The sequence below is a fragment of the Melanostigma gelatinosum genome (genome assembly GCF_949748355.1).
Source record: "Melanostigma gelatinosum genome assembly, chromosome: 19".
NCBI lineage: Eukaryota > Metazoa > Chordata > Actinopteri > Perciformes > Zoarcidae > Melanostigma > Melanostigma gelatinosum.
In genome coordinates this window covers 20,087,388-20,102,913 of record NC_136652.1, presented here as the reverse complement: position 1 = coordinate 20,102,913, position 15,526 = coordinate 20,087,388, and the positions used below count along the sequence as shown (strand labels likewise).

At 43.9% G+C, this 15,526-nt stretch overlaps 1 protein-coding gene across 1 annotated transcript; it reads right to left on the bottom strand.

The window, feature by feature from the left end:
• Positions 1 to 5,342: 5,342 nt before the first annotated feature.
• On the bottom strand, positions 5,343 to 14,800 carry lrfn2b (leucine rich repeat and fibronectin type III domain containing 2b; the record flags this gene model as incomplete). The annotated part of the gene is made up of 2 exons (XM_079290945.1): positions 5,343 to 6,300; positions 13,410 to 14,800. 2 exons carry the CDS (start codon positions 14,798 to 14,800, stop codon positions 5,343 to 5,345), a joined length of 2,349 nt encoding a protein of 782 aa, XP_079147071.1.
• Between the last annotated feature and the right edge of the window lie 726 nt (positions 14,801 to 15,526).

Sequence of the window (15,526 nt, the reverse complement as noted above, 5' to 3'; positions counted from 1 at the left end):
GGAATATTTTCAGTGTTGGATTAATGATGTGGCGCTCCAGTATGTGTTAGCGACAGCAGAACGGTATATTGGGAGCGAGCCGAAATAAACTACTGTGTGTGTGTGTGTGTGTGTGCCTTCATGGCGATGAAGGAACATGTCACCCGAGTGCAACATTGATGTGTTTTAATCGTATTTGCACAAAAATGGAGCTCTATGGCGAAGCACACATCATACTCATCTTTGATTAAAAGCCGGAACACGCGGAGGTCGAATGAAGCTAAAGCAGCTGTGAGAAGCAGCTTTAGGGTCCTCTGAGTTCACTGGCACGGATGCTCCATGCGTCACATCAATTCACATGATGACGTGCAGTTCCTCTAAAGCAAAGGCTAAATCCTGGGGTGTTGCCGACTGTTGTAGGAAAAGGCACGAAAAATGAGGATAACACATATGATCACACTGTGTTCCCAGCGTACAAATGAATCACAACTGATAGAATTGACGGACGAAACAATGATTGTGGAAATATGAAAGAAATGAAATTGAGCGAGGAGGAAGAGAAGCAACATGTCAGGTTGTCACTGTCCTTCAGGCGGAAGATATGATGACACAGCATTCCTCTGGGTCATGATCAGGTCATTTGCATATGGAGGAGCGGAGGGCCGTGGCCTGTCTCGTTCAGAGCAACAACTCAGTTCTCATGTGAGCTGGGACGACTGGTCGGTGCAGCCGATAAAGCCGGACTGTCTCCACTTAGAATGAACTGCATGTGTTCATTCAGCTCAGGTTAACTGAGGAGAAGCACAGTTTCTTGTTTAAGAAACTGTCTATCCAATAGAATCTTCCTATATCTATCTAGATAGATAGATAGATAGATATCTCTGTAAAGAATGACGTTGTTTGGACACGTGGTGAGTCTGGTCAAAGGTTTAACACTCCCCGCCAGAAAGTAACCTTCAGAATCTGGTGGCAATGTGGTTCACTTGCACATCTCTATTCTCTTCGATCGAGCTTCAATAAGTGCCTCCTTCAATTACCAGTTAACCAGCACTGAAGATTTCTTTTACACTCGTAATGTTGACATAAATGACTTCTCTCCCAAGAAATCAGCCTTCTGTAGTGTTTGTTTATTGGAGTTTTACACCTGTAGCTGTCCTGAGGGGGGGGGTTAACACATTTGAAGAGACACTGTTTGACTGTTCAGGATGCACTGAGAGTGAAATTGGATGTTATTTGGCTTTTTTCAGTGCTGATGGGGACAAATCATCACGATCCTCAGCAGGAATCTTTTCTTAAAGTGCAGATTGTTGTTCTGCTCTGTGCTACTGGTAGAGTGCTTCAGCCGCTCGCTCAGGCAAGATGACAGCTCATCAAGATGACTGACAGGTGCCGGGGCAGAAACTTAACCAACGGAGTGGAAAGAAGGCGGGATGAAAATACATCAATAGCCTCAGGGGGCCAGAGCTGCAGTTTCCTGTTTTTTTTTTACAACACACAGCTCTGGTTGTGCTGAGCAGCTATGAGGTGTTGGGACATTTAAAGCTCACCATTTAATCAAGTGATTGGAAGATTTCATTAACAGTGACTCAATAAATTCAAGAGCGGTTGGATGGATGAAGACAATTCAACAACTATTCTGTCTCGGGGTAGGAACTTTCAATTGAAGGCATCTGTAGCCCGGTAAAGCAGAGTTCATCCATGCAGAGAGGGGTGAACAGCATGTGCTGCCATATATATATCTAAATTGCTTGGACATATAGTTCAGAGTCAGTTCAATCCCCGGCTCCTCCAGTCCATGTCGATGTGTCTTTGGGCGAGACACTTAACCCGAAAATGCTCCCCAAGGCTGTGACTGGGTGTGAATGATTAGTTAGTCCTGATGGCCCCTTTGCAGGGTAGTGTAAAAGTGCTTTGAGGGGTCAGAAGACTCGAAAGGCACTGCAAAAGCACCAGTAGGCCTACCATTTACTAATTACCTTTGTCTGTCTGTCCACGCTACTTTTGCTGTCAACCTGATATTTGTGATTCATAGTTTTTGAAAATGTTTTGTGTGGTAACGCTTTTTACGACACCAATGTCTATAAGGCATTATAAACGTACTTATAATGCATTAAAACCTCCTTAGCACTGTGTATCCATCCATCCATCCATCATCGTTTGCTCATCGTGTGCTTTAAGTAAAGTCAAAATAAATTTGACCATATTTAGTTTGTTGGTCTTGTCAAGATTTAATCACATCGTTTCACTTAAGTTTAGTTGAAGCAAACATTGACGTTTAGCAAATGACAAACTGAGCGCTCGGTGCGATAAGAGTGCGTGTTCTCATGTCGGTAGATGATTACGGAACGTAAACATAATTTTATCCGATCGCCTATGAATTAACCAAATGAGTGGATACAATTTACCACGGTTATTCATTTAATTTGCAATTAAATTGGCATTTTGCAATTCCAATCCACTTTCATCACCTTTCACTTCCACCCTGTCGGCCTCACGTTAATGATGACTTTTGTTTTCATTTATAACCTTTTATTTATTTTTGATTGTAGTTTTTCAGTCCCCACATAAGCGAACTGCAGCAGTCATAGAGGAAAAGCTCTGACATCACAAGGCTGTCTCAGGGGATTTTTAGTTTTTATCTTAGTAGCAAAAACAACAAATTTGACCACACAAACATCTTTTACAGCTCCAGGTAAGACATGTGCAACAACACAGTGGAGCTGCTGCTGCTCCCCTCTTCAACTGCAACACATATTCCAACTGGAGTATGGTACAAACAAAACAACAAAATACAATATATAGAGACCCCTGTACACACGCAGTCATATCAGAAATATCACAAAAAGTCATTCAGACAACACGTGAGAAATGACAATATGGATGTTTACACTGGACTTAACTGTCTCATGGATCAGTTCGGCAGAAACATGCAACACCAGACAAATAAAGCAAACAACTTCATGTTGTTTAAGAGAAACTTTCTGGACAATGAACTTTCATTAAATAGGTTCATTAATACATATTTAAACCCATATTGCCTCCAGACCGAACACATTCTATGAAGGTTTGACCAGTGCATGAGGCAATCACAGAGGAAGTTAGTTTCCACAATGAGATGTCAAACATTTGTATGCACAATTTCTGTATTTTTTACGTCTATAACTCACAACCTTGGTAGACAAAATGAGAGACTTAGTGACTGGACCTGTATATTTGAAAGATACTGAACAATGACCTATAGCTACTTCACCCCAAATGAAAAGGGAAATTCTGGTATTATACAACTTGGAAACATTGCAATAGAAAGGGGTAGGCTGTGCTTGTTCACACCGTGGTTCTATGGTTTGCACCGTAGACTGTAGATATACATGGACAACACGTCGCCACTTCCTCCCGCTGTACAAAAGTGAAGCCAAAGTATCCTGGATACGGAAGCTGCCATCTTGGAGCCGGAGCTCGGAGCTGGAGCTAAAGTATCGAGGTCCCGCCCACTCGTGCCAATCGAGAGCCGAGCACGGCCGCAGCGCGCAACAACTAATCCTAATATCTTCATAAAATCATGTGTGATCAAAAGGACACAGGTTCTACATCACAGCCTCATGATTCATGTTTTAGAAACGACATCAGTGTCTGCTGCCAATCCAGGATATGAACACAAACGACGGCAGGACATCGCCGGCTGACCTTACTGTCTGTGAAGATGTTGCTAAGCTAGCTAGCGACACGGTCAGTGACTGTATGAACCGTAGATTGTATATAAAGACATATACAGTTCGTCTGTCTACACAGATCTACGGTTATGGAAAGTTAAAGTTACATCTCCTCTCCACGTTCCCATTCTACGTATAATTCCCAAGTGTCCGGCTCCGCACTCAGCAGCTTTTAATCAATCATGATGGTCACACCCCCTTTTTACAGCTTCACTTAAATAATTCATGGAGTTTTGTTGGAGTCCTTCATTGTACCTTTCAGTAAGTATGTAATGGACCGTTACCTCACGTACAGATGACTTATTTTGGTACAGATCGGTGTATTGTTGCCGGTGGCGTGGCAGGAAGTGATGAGGAAAACTACAGTAACAACTGAAACCATTTTTAGCTTCATCATATTGTTTCCTTGCTTCCTGATTCTGTGGTCCAGTACGAGTCCTCTGGGTCGGGACCCTTGAGATAAACTACTGGTCTGATGGTCTGTCTGCTCTTATTTATTGGGCTTGCTGGGCTTCGTTGTATTTATGTGGCCGTGTTTCCATATCTCAACAATGACTTTAGTGACGACAGTGTTATTATTACTGATAGAATTGATGTTTAAAACTATAAACAAGTTGTTATGAACCAGAATTAGCCTCCAAAAATATGCATCCTGATTTTGTCCAACATTGGCCTGACTGCGTTGTTAGTTTCAGTGAACTGGGGGGAGTTTCTCTGGTGTTCGGGCGATGTTCTGTGACGAAACAGTGAGTGCATCTTTTAAAAAACAACTTCTACATTAACAATAAAACCCATAAAAACCCATTCATTTCACGATTGGACAAATATACACAAACTAAATAGTCTTGGAACATCCTGGCCATTGCAACACTCTCCGCTTCAATATTTTGGCATTTTTTAAACAATTAACCGAGTCTTCACACACAGTACAGCCATAGTTTAGGAGATAATGGGGTTTTATAATCTATGCAGTCACATACAATTTGATATGAGTAGCATTATTGAGTGACCCCTCAAATATATACTCTGTATAGAAAGTAAATATATTCACATACAGCTTTGTCAATAAATCTTTTTTCTTAAATCTTCATGAATCAAAACATCACATCTACGTATATATACTTCACCATTCCGTCAGAGGAGGATAAACTGCATCAGTAGGTAACTGATATGAGGATGAATTTACAGATTTTGTAGCGTAACCACTGGTCGCGCCTTGCTCGTGTGTCAAGGCAGAGACCAGGAAGGGATCATTTGTGTTTGACCATCAAAATCAAAAATATAAAACTTTAATTTCATTACATACTTTAAATGTGTACAGTATAATAGCAGTCCATGTGCATGATCACATAACAGACAGCACAGCTCTGTCATTTCCCTTCAGCTCTTTGAGGCCGACCATCCATTTTAGTTCATCTCTGTACAAAGTGCGGGCCAAAACAATCCAAAGGTCTTATTCCAAAAGTTTGTTTTTGGCTATGACTGTGAAGACCCCTCGTCCTGTCCCACTTGAGTCTGAGCGGTGGACTGGAGGGGATGAAAATGAGTGTGCTTCATGCGGGACAAAGGCTCTTAGACCAGCGGGTCTGTCTTGGCATGGCCGTTGGCGGTCCATTTGGGCAGTTTTTGACAGTGTGACAGGCCTCCATCTTCCTAGACAGTACTCTCCATCACCCAGTCGGCGCTGTCTATCGTCCCCTTGCTCCCTCCCGTGTCCCCCTCCTCCTCGCACTGCAGCAGCATGCCATTTACAGACAGGCTCCTCTTAGTCCAGATACTGCTGAACCTGCGGGATTTGTTGCACCGCTGAGCGGCCCCGGCGCCCGTTATGTCTCCCATGTCGAAGGACTGGCTCCTTTTTGGCTTAGAGTCCGGAGGTAGCATGAGGAGCCGGCTGAGGCCGGAGTCCAGCGTCCGGCCCAGCAGCGGGTCCCTGTCTGTGCGGGGTTTCTCTGCTGCCGCCGCTGCGCTGCTGGCGGCCCCCGGGTTGCGGCCCTGTAGCCCCCGCAGCTCCAGCGAGGTCAAGGCCCCGAGCAGGTGGTCCAGGTTGGACCGAGGCTTGGAGGGAGCTGACCTCCAAATGTTGGCAAGTGTGCTGTTGGGGCTGTACGGGCCCCCCACCATGGAGCCCGAGGATGAGGAAGAAGAGGTAAGGCTGCTTTGGAGGGAGCCACACTTGAACTCCACCACCTCGTCCTGCAGGGCCACCTTGGCCTTCAGCTCAGGCTGAGACGGGGCCATAAGAAGTCCGTTTGGCCCGAACCGCCCCCCGTTGGTCTGAGAGTGAGTGTCACTGACGCTGGTCAGTTTGCCCGCCGGGGGTTCCGTATCGGCGGCTTTGTAGCGCAGCATGAGGATGACGATGAAGACCAGCAGGGTGGCTACGATGATGCCCCCCACCACCAGGATCATGGTGCCTCCCAGCAGCTGGCTGGGCAGCGACTGGCACTGAGGGTAGTTGTCCTGGGTGAAGAAATGAGTGCAGCCCACGACGTTGGTGGCCGTGAGCGTGGTGGCTGTGTCGTCCCAGGCGGCCAGCACGCACAGATCGTAGCGGGTTCCCGACACCAGATTCGTCACCAAGAAAGCTTTGCTGGAGGCCGGGATCATCCTGAGCAAAGACAAGGAAAAACAAAACCTGCAGGTTAATTACTCGATGAAGATAAAGAGGTCTTCCTCTTCTGATATCTCTCTTAAAGACACAGAAGCAGCTCTGAAAACAAAGAGGAGGCATACAGTAAATGCTATAAATGATTGAACTATCAGCATCTGAACAGGGTACGCATGTCATTTCAGCACATGGAGACTTAACTAACTGCTGCAGGAGGGAATGCAAGCTCTATTCACTGTCTAATATTTCATTAAAGGAGAGTCAGGATTTTCCATTTGCATTCCCTGGAGTTTCTCTCCACTGCTTAGCCTCTGCGGTGGCTGCTTTAACAGACAGCCAAGAGTAATTGGCTTTATCTCTCATAGCCATCTGTCTTGCAGCAGTGAACAGAGGGTCCATTTGATATTGGAGCTTCGGAGCAGTGATAAATAAATAAGCAGACAGAGAGTGAAGCACATTTTGTGCGAGCGAATCCAGCGAGCCTCCCAACTGCCCGAGGCGAGCTGCTCAGGGGCCAGATGACCGGTGGTTGTACCGCTCACGCCTGCTGTTTGAATGTTAGCCCTCGTTCATGCCCAGAGTCAGTTTCCCCTGCAGGGATTCACATCAGTCATGATGACCCTGACCGTCTCACCTTTCGGCCGAATCATTCTCAGAATTCTGCCAGCTCTGACTGTTGTTCAGCTTTATGTCTGAAAATCTAAAAAAAAACCTGCTGCTCAGAGTTGTATCACTAAACGACGAAATACGTTCGGTGTGGTTGCCGCAGGTCTTTGTGCTTTATTGATACTTTCGGCTCAATCCACAGAGAAATGCAAAAACAACGACGGATGGCTATCTCACATTCTGTCACCAAAAGGACATTTATCTGACATGCGCAAGGATCACAGATGAGTTCAACCTCAGTGTTTTGCCGTATCCCAATTACTCACCACAGCTCAAACAAAAAGAAGCTGCTTTCCAATACAAAAGTTCCACTTGTCCAACTTGTGCTACAGTTCGTTACACTATTATAATTGGCTGCCGCGGTTTGGGAGTGAAATTCTTTCGCCAAGTGATGCTTTCGCTGTGCACTGCTCGCTCCTCTGTCTGGGTCTAATTGATTTCAGGTTGTCTGCATAGACTGGCTAATTCATTTTAATTCATAGCCAGAGTCCACAGAAACCTATGCCAATGCTTACCACGGGGAGATGAAAAACATTTCTTGTCCCTTCGGGCTGCGAAAAGGCAATTTGTCGAGTGGCCTGCTTAGTTCCCGATGACGGCGCGAGGCAGTAGCATTAATCAGAGTGAAAGCATGGAGAGAGAGAGGAGACGGCCTTACGCTTCTTTAGGCTTAGCGGGAGATTTGTCAGTTATAGTTTTAATATTCTACATGTTTTCTCAGCTCAAAGAAAGAGCTGACAAAACAAATGCATCGTTACTCCGGGCTGCATCTTTCCTGTCCTCAACCACTAATTCATGATCTCCATTCTTCCTTTTTTTTTTTTACAGCTGCAAAGAACGTCTGAATGATTATTCATTGTCTGTGGGGATTTCTGAAGGCTTTTCTTTTCCTCTGGACAAATGCACACATGGTCAAGCCAAGCGGCCTCCTGCCCCATCGATTGAGCCTGAACATCCGGGGTGCTGCTGGGAAATTTGATATTATAAGCAAAATCCCTAATGGTCCGTCCCCTCACTCTTAGACTCTGCAGCCGTATTGTAGAGGATTAAATGGGCCGTGGCATTGTTCGGTGCCTGTGTCTATACCCTTGAATGTCTCCTGGTTGCAATAAAACATCCCCTCCGTCTAACTGCAATGGATGAATGCATTAGGAAGAGGAAGTTGTTGCTGAAAACGTTGCCACCTTCGGCCTGTGGTTTGTGTTAAAGTCTCCGCTTGAGATAACGCTGATAACACAGCGTAGCTCATGCAAACACAAAGCAGCACTGCAGTGAGTTGATCTGGCAACGAAGGGCTTTGGAAAAGCTATGCCAGGCACTCGCGCACGTTGTCTCCTGTTTTTTGACTCTACACTTAATCTTCCTTCCTTAATCTTCTTTGCACATTCTCATATATTCTCATATGTACATTGAGATATAAGTAACATACTCACTTTATATGTAAATATAAAACAGCACATTGTATATTCATGCTGTAGATATGCTTGCTGCATATTATCATGTTTCTATTGTTGATATGTTTGTATTTTTGTCTGGTATCAACAGACCCTTTAAGTGCAACACAGGCCAGATCACGCCGTTTAATCCCGGTTAAACATTTACTTTATAACTTTTTGATAATATTTCGTCCTTTGTTTTTGTATCCCTCAATTGCTGGTCTTCTTTAAATGATCTTAGCAATGCACTTGTGCAAAGATTAGTTGTAATGCAGTAAATCAATTATACGCATGAGAAAAAAAACAATTTCATCTCTTATTCTGGAGCTTTCAACCGTACCACAGTCTTCATCAGCAGATGGAGTTGCTCAGTTGTCATGGACTTTCAAAGGTCAGGAATTCACTTTAAGTCTTTAAGTTCTTTTATAAATGTCCAGCTACATGCTCGATCAGTACAATTTGTACTTGTGTAAAGTAAATAACTGTTTTCTGTGTTTTTTGTTTGTGGCGTTATTTCTAAATTACAGCACATCACTTTTTGTAGGTATAAGTGCGAACAGTGGATGAGGACAGCCTGGAACAGTGTACATACAGTCAGCGTGTTGAGCGTAACAGGACGTTTGAGCATCTCCATCAAAAGCAAGTGAGACGACATTGAGCTGAGATTGTTTTTGAGACTGTTTCCAAAGCTCAACATCCTGAATGCGTTCTGAGCTTTTGAGTCTCTGTGTAAAAGACATGAGAATTCATCCATAGAGGATTCTTGGAATGTAATTGCAATAAAGGTGCGAGGATTTGACCATTTGGTAACTTTACATTGAATATCGCTGACACACTCTTTTCTCTCCCGCATAAAAGAAATGCTCGTCACACATTCCTGTATTTTGTTGCTGCTTGCTGAAGAACACATTCCAACATGATCTGTTTCTTGAACGGCTCCTGGAGGAAGCTTGACATTTCAAAATAAGCTGGTATGTTGTTGTCAGAGCTGTGATCAATACCTTACAGTATGCTTTTCAGGATAGAATCCAACAGTCTCTTCAGCTCAGCTAATAGCCAGTAATGGTGGCCTAAGGTGAGTGCTTTCAGTCCTGGCATACCTGTAACAGACTAACACGAATCCCATTATGTGGTGAAGACTTGCCCTGCGTATTGCAATTTTATTGAAATATCACTGACAGGCGGCAGCTGACCTGCAGCTTCCATGACCACAGCCACATAAATAACTGAAGAGAATCACCTATTCATGAGCAGGAATTATGCTGTGCAATGGGACACTTTGCATTAAATGAAGTAACCTTTTTGAGTATATTGTAGTTCTAAAAGTAGTTTGAATTCAACACGCTCTCCTTTACTCTAATGGTCTACGTTTCGGGAGAATAATGTATACTCTGACACTTTTGTAATGGTGTAACAGATGGCGGGTGAGCTAATGTGTCTTGGAACTATCTCAGAATAGTGCACTTTACAAAGGAACTACAAAAATAACCTTTTAAGCCTTGCAATTGCACATTTTGTTAATGTGCAATGTCTTTGCCCTCAGGCCGCCACGTTCACCCATCCTTCATAAAAGATCACGGTTAAACCTTTAGTTCGAGGAACAATGTGCCGATCAGGGAAACTGGAGCAGTGATACCATTGTGTCCCAGCTCCAGGGTGAGAAGAGGAAACAACTCTTGCGCACACAGCTGAAATGATTACGTTGTCTGGATCCCTTGAATCCCAGCAGCTACAGACCTTTTTGCAAACTTCCATTCTTATTTCAACTTCGACTGAGAGTTGACTCAAGTTTTGTGAATTCAGTTCAACTTTTATGAATCAGTGTGTGATTCATGTCAGGCTGCTTTCAGAACAACGCACACGACAGAGACTGCCCGTATTACGGTAGGAAATCACATTCTCAAGGCAGCATGAAAGCTCTAATCCCTCTAGATGTGGTAGAGCTTTTGCTAACATCTTAATTGATCAGCCTGGGTTGGCATTAAGGACGTGTTGGTTCAGCTCTTATTTGTCTCATCTTCAAATTCAAGACATCCTCAGCAGACACCATGAGTGGGGCTACGCAAGGTTCAGTTGGAGGCTCCCAATGAGCCACATCATCCACACACAAAACTTGTTCTTTCACTTTTCTACTGATCTTATTCATCCACAACTAAACTTAGAATACAAACCACCACAGAGCCGCTGCATATTTTTGGATACAACAATATGAAATATGCACGCTACTGCATACACACTGAACACATATATATGAAGCAACATTTATCATTCCATATGTATTCTTTGCACTCTGCGCCATTGCACTATTGTCTTACTGTTTAAATGTCATTGTTGTTATATATATATCAGAGGAGGCCGGTCGATGGAGGCTCCTCTGTGTCCGAGAGGCAAAGTATTAAAATAAAAAAAACAGATCTCAGTATCATGTATAAAATATTTTTTCTCTCTTCTTTGGAAAGACAAACTTATTGAAATGCTTCAACAGCAACGTCTGCGGGGCAGGCAAGAGGCCAAACCTCTTATATTGATTGAATGCATTTTTTTTTTCATGCTTATCTGTTACTGGACAAAATGCATAAAATGATGAACCCGTCGGCTACAGGTCTGACGCCTCTGCAGTGTCTCCAGTGTAGCAAGTGGATATCCGGGCCTAGACTTACTTTTACAGTCCGATTAGCAACTCGACACAACCAGGTTGTTTCACAAGTAGTCAGTTCAAAAGCTCATTTCAAACCACCGTCGTGATGTGGAGGCCGGTGGGTTCCCAGATTGCATTTCGGCCCATGCTATTGGTTTTGTTCTCCACACGAACTGTTTACCAGCCTTCAACCAAAGCCTGCTTCCACGTGGTTGGTCAATACTACAAGGAGTACAAAAAAACCCCAAACCATGTCCCGTAGCCGAAGCTTGAATGCAGAATCTGTTCATAGATGTTAACTTTCTGCTAACTTGTCCTTTACCTGTTGCCAGATGGTCAGATCTGCATGGGCATGTATACCTTATTTACTCGTGCTTTATTTAACAGTGTACTATGATCTTCTATTGTGTCTTAAAGCTCTGTACTTATACGATATTACCATTTTACTAACTTGTGATTGTACAGTAACATCAAGATCAACATGTCGAGTATTGCTGTTCTGCATGTTGTTGTTGCTGTATCACTACACTGGTGTATTGCCGTTTCCTGTTGCTTGCATGGCTGGTGCACGGTCTTGAGGATACTTATTTGGTTGCTGTTTTTATGGCGTCTTGTTGTCCATCATCTCATTGGTTTCAATACATCCAGCCAAAGGACTGCAGTTCAAAATGGACCAGCTGGCCAACACTGGCACATTTACTGAAATGCTGATTAATATGCGTTTCCCTTATAAATAAATAAATAAATAAATAAATAAATGAAATGATGTCCTTATGATCCGACTTACAACAGCTGTCATGTTTATAAGTCCTGTGTAGCTTAGTATATGTACAGTCTATGCTATTTCAATATTTACACAACATGAATAGTGTCTTTTACATAATATTTCAAAATTATGACGTATTTAAATTGAAAATGTTGATTTTTCAAATAAATGTTTTAAGCAAGAACTGAATAAATTGATTTGATGATTTTACTATTTGCCAGAGTTGTACAATATGATTACATAAAGGTCTGAAAAACACTCTTCCTGCATTTTCATTTTTGGCTGAAACAAGAAAGAAAATATGCTTCATAATGACGGAGAACATTGCAACAAAGGGGGTGGCTACAACCCCGAGGCTACTGCTCTAAATATCTTGCTTTCCACAGTTTTGAGAAGACATTTATATGGCATTAAGTAATTGGATTTCTTTTCTGGCTGGTTTCACATTCATTTTAGAGGCTGTGGTGGTGGAATACAAGCCTCATCTAATACAGTTTCATCCCCATCAACTGCTGCTGGATTGACAGAAACTCTTGCCTCCTGAGCTTAGAAATTGCCCTTCTGGTTCTGGACTGCTGAGCATAATCGAGCCCAGTATAGTGCAGCACGGTGCTTAGTGAAGGAGACATCACATGATGAAAAGGTGAGGCAGGAGGGAAAAGAGTTGTTTTTACTGCAATTCTATGGACAAAGGACAATACTTACATCAACATATATATATATATATATCTATATCTATGACAGTTGAACTTTCAGCAGTGCAGCCTCCACATGCTTTTTTTGCATAGCAGATCACTTTTAGAGATTGTTTACTGTAACCAGCTAACTAATAACATGGCAACACAGGATGACATACATTTATATGCAGAACAGATTTTACTATTTGATGGTATGAATCACTTTAATTAAATCCAGCAAAAATGCTTACATTGCCTTTTAGCTACCATTCACAATGTGCACTTCCGTTGTTGTGCTGCTTCTATGTGAAGTCTGGGTGAGTGGCTTTGCACCGAGTTTACAAGTAGTAACTCCGACTTTGAGTGGCTTTCCATTCATCTTTTCCTTTTGAGTTGCAAGTTGTCTGGAACTCAGCTAAAGCAATGCCAACTGCAATCTTTCAAATTGGGATTTTAAAAACAGACAGAGCGCTGTTTCAGGCAGTTTCCAAAACAAATGATTTCTGCTGTGGAAATGACTTCAATTTCGGCGAAAATGTATGAATTATTAGCAAACTATTACGTATTCATACATCCAGCAGACACAAACCTATCTTTCACGAGGAGCTGCGTTTCTAGCCACATTATGCATTGTCCAATAATCTGATTTGTTCTACACCAACTCCTAACACAAGAGACTTGATGTTCCTAACTTTGCCTGTGGTTTGGTGCTGGGCAGGCAGTTTACAGCAGGTGTCATGGGGACAGCGTCACTGGTATAAGTACTAAAATTAATTATTGAACAATTCCATTTAGCCGATTCAGTTTCAGGGTCCTGGTATTGTGCATGCTGGCTCACTGTGATACTGTCATGGCTTACTGGGGCACTTGGCAAAAGCTGTGCCTCACAACTTCAAGATTTTTTAAAAGAATGTGCAAGTGTTTACCTGTAAATTAGAACCTCATCATCAGAGCAGTTGTACTGGAGCTGGTACATCTTCACCTTGGGGGATGATTTGCTCACTGTCCACTTGACCAGTGCTGAAACAGCTGTCACTTCAGAGGCGGACACGGCCCTCTCTGGTTGGCTCTTGGGAACGCCTTTGCTGATCCTGGTGGTCCCTGTGATATCAGAGAGACGTGACTTCGGTGGTGCTGGCTGCCCGGTGCCATTGCTGAGGTGGGGGAGCTGAATGATGGACACCTCCACGGAGGCGGTGGACTCCCCAGCTACGTTAGCAGCAATGCAGGTGAAGGTGCCGTAGTCCTTGGAGGTTGTGATGGTGATGCTTAGGGTTCCATTGCTGTACACCGCGGTCCGGGAGGAGTTGCCAAGCAGCCGATCCTCAGGGGAGATCCAGTGGATGGTAGGGGAAGGGTCTCCAGTTGCTTCACACCTGAGGTTGGCCGTCTGGCCCTCCAGGACCAGCATTCTGTGGGTGTGCTGAGTAATGAGAGGTGGCTGACACAAAAACTCCTCCTCCTTCACATTCCAAAAGTAACGACCCTTCAGGGCAGGAGGGGACGCACAAGTTTCCAGGTCGTCGTCTCTCTCAAGCCTCCTCAGCCACAGCATCTCACAATTGCAGTGCAATGGGTTTCCGCCTATACTTAGGGACAGTTGGGGTGCATAGGGTGTAGTCAGCATCATTGAGTCCTGGGCGCGGGCAAAGATGGGGTCTGGGGGTAGCTTCTGCAAGCGATTCGAGGTCAGGTCCAATCTCGCCAGCCTTTCCAGGTCAGTGAAGGTGCCTTCTGGAATAAAGTCCAACAGGTTGTGGTCCAGACTAAGCTGGTGCAAATTAACCATCTGGCGGACAGAGTTCCAGGGCAGAGAGATCAAGTTGTTGTAGGAGAGATCCACATCCTCCAAGGAAGGTGCCATGTCCTCAAAGGTCTTGTCATAGATGCGTCCAAGTTGGTTGTTGTTAATGATGAGGTGCTGCAGGTTGACCAAGCCTCGCAGGTCATCAGGGCCGAGCTCGATCAAGCGGTTGTTGTCCAGATGAAGTGAGCGCAGTGTTTCCAAGTCGCAAAAAGAGAAGGGCTGAATGTAACTAATGGTGTTCCTAGAGAGGGTCAGGTCCACCAGGTCTGTCATATTGGCAAAGTCCTGCTGCGTAATGCGGAGGATGTAGTTGCCTCCTAGCCGGAGCTCCACCGTGCTGCGGTCAATGTCCAGAGGCACGAAAAGAAGGCCTTTGGAGGGACACAATGTCCCGAGGGATTCGGACAGATTCTGGCACACACAGTACTTCGGGCATGCATAGGTGGTCATCACTGTGGCTCCTAGGACCAGCAGGCAGTAGATGATGTGGTCCATTGTAGAATCACACATGGGAACCTGGGTGAGAAACAGAAAAATAAAGACAGATGAGTTCAAAGTTACATTCATACATTTCATCATCTTCCATCTTTCATCTGTATCATCAATTCAACAGGGCCCCTCTGAAAGACTATGGAGACCAAAATGGTTAAAAGATCTAAGATGGAGCCACAGGCCCAACTACACCCGGCCAGAAATATTAGTTTTAAATAATTTTCACGAGTTGAATGTCTGTCTGCCTCGTTTGAAATCGCTATCTGATGCCATCATGAATCATTGAACTTTGATCTTATTATACAAGTTCAGCAGAGTAGAACCTGAGAGTTGAACATGACACTAAACATTTTACTCTTGCAAGTTTTACTTATGTCTCCGTATTCCAAGATGTCTGAGTTTCTGCTGTTCTGTGTTGTTCAGGTCCTTTGCCCTGGCCAATGGGCTATCCTTACCCCTTAAGAAAACACATATTCATGGGCAGAAATAAAGTGACAATAACCGTGTTACCACAGAATATATGAAGCATCTAGATAGTGAAATTTAATTCAAAACAATATCTATTCTACCGTCAATGGCATACATGTTGTGTTTGTCTTGTACAGTTTGTTCCATATTGTAGCCTTTTATCGGCCCCCCGGGACCCCGAGACAGCCTCGATCCTCTATCTGGGACGTCATGTGACCCAGATCCTTTTCTCTGGGTGGATAGATCACTCAGGTGTTGATAATTCTGCAATCACAA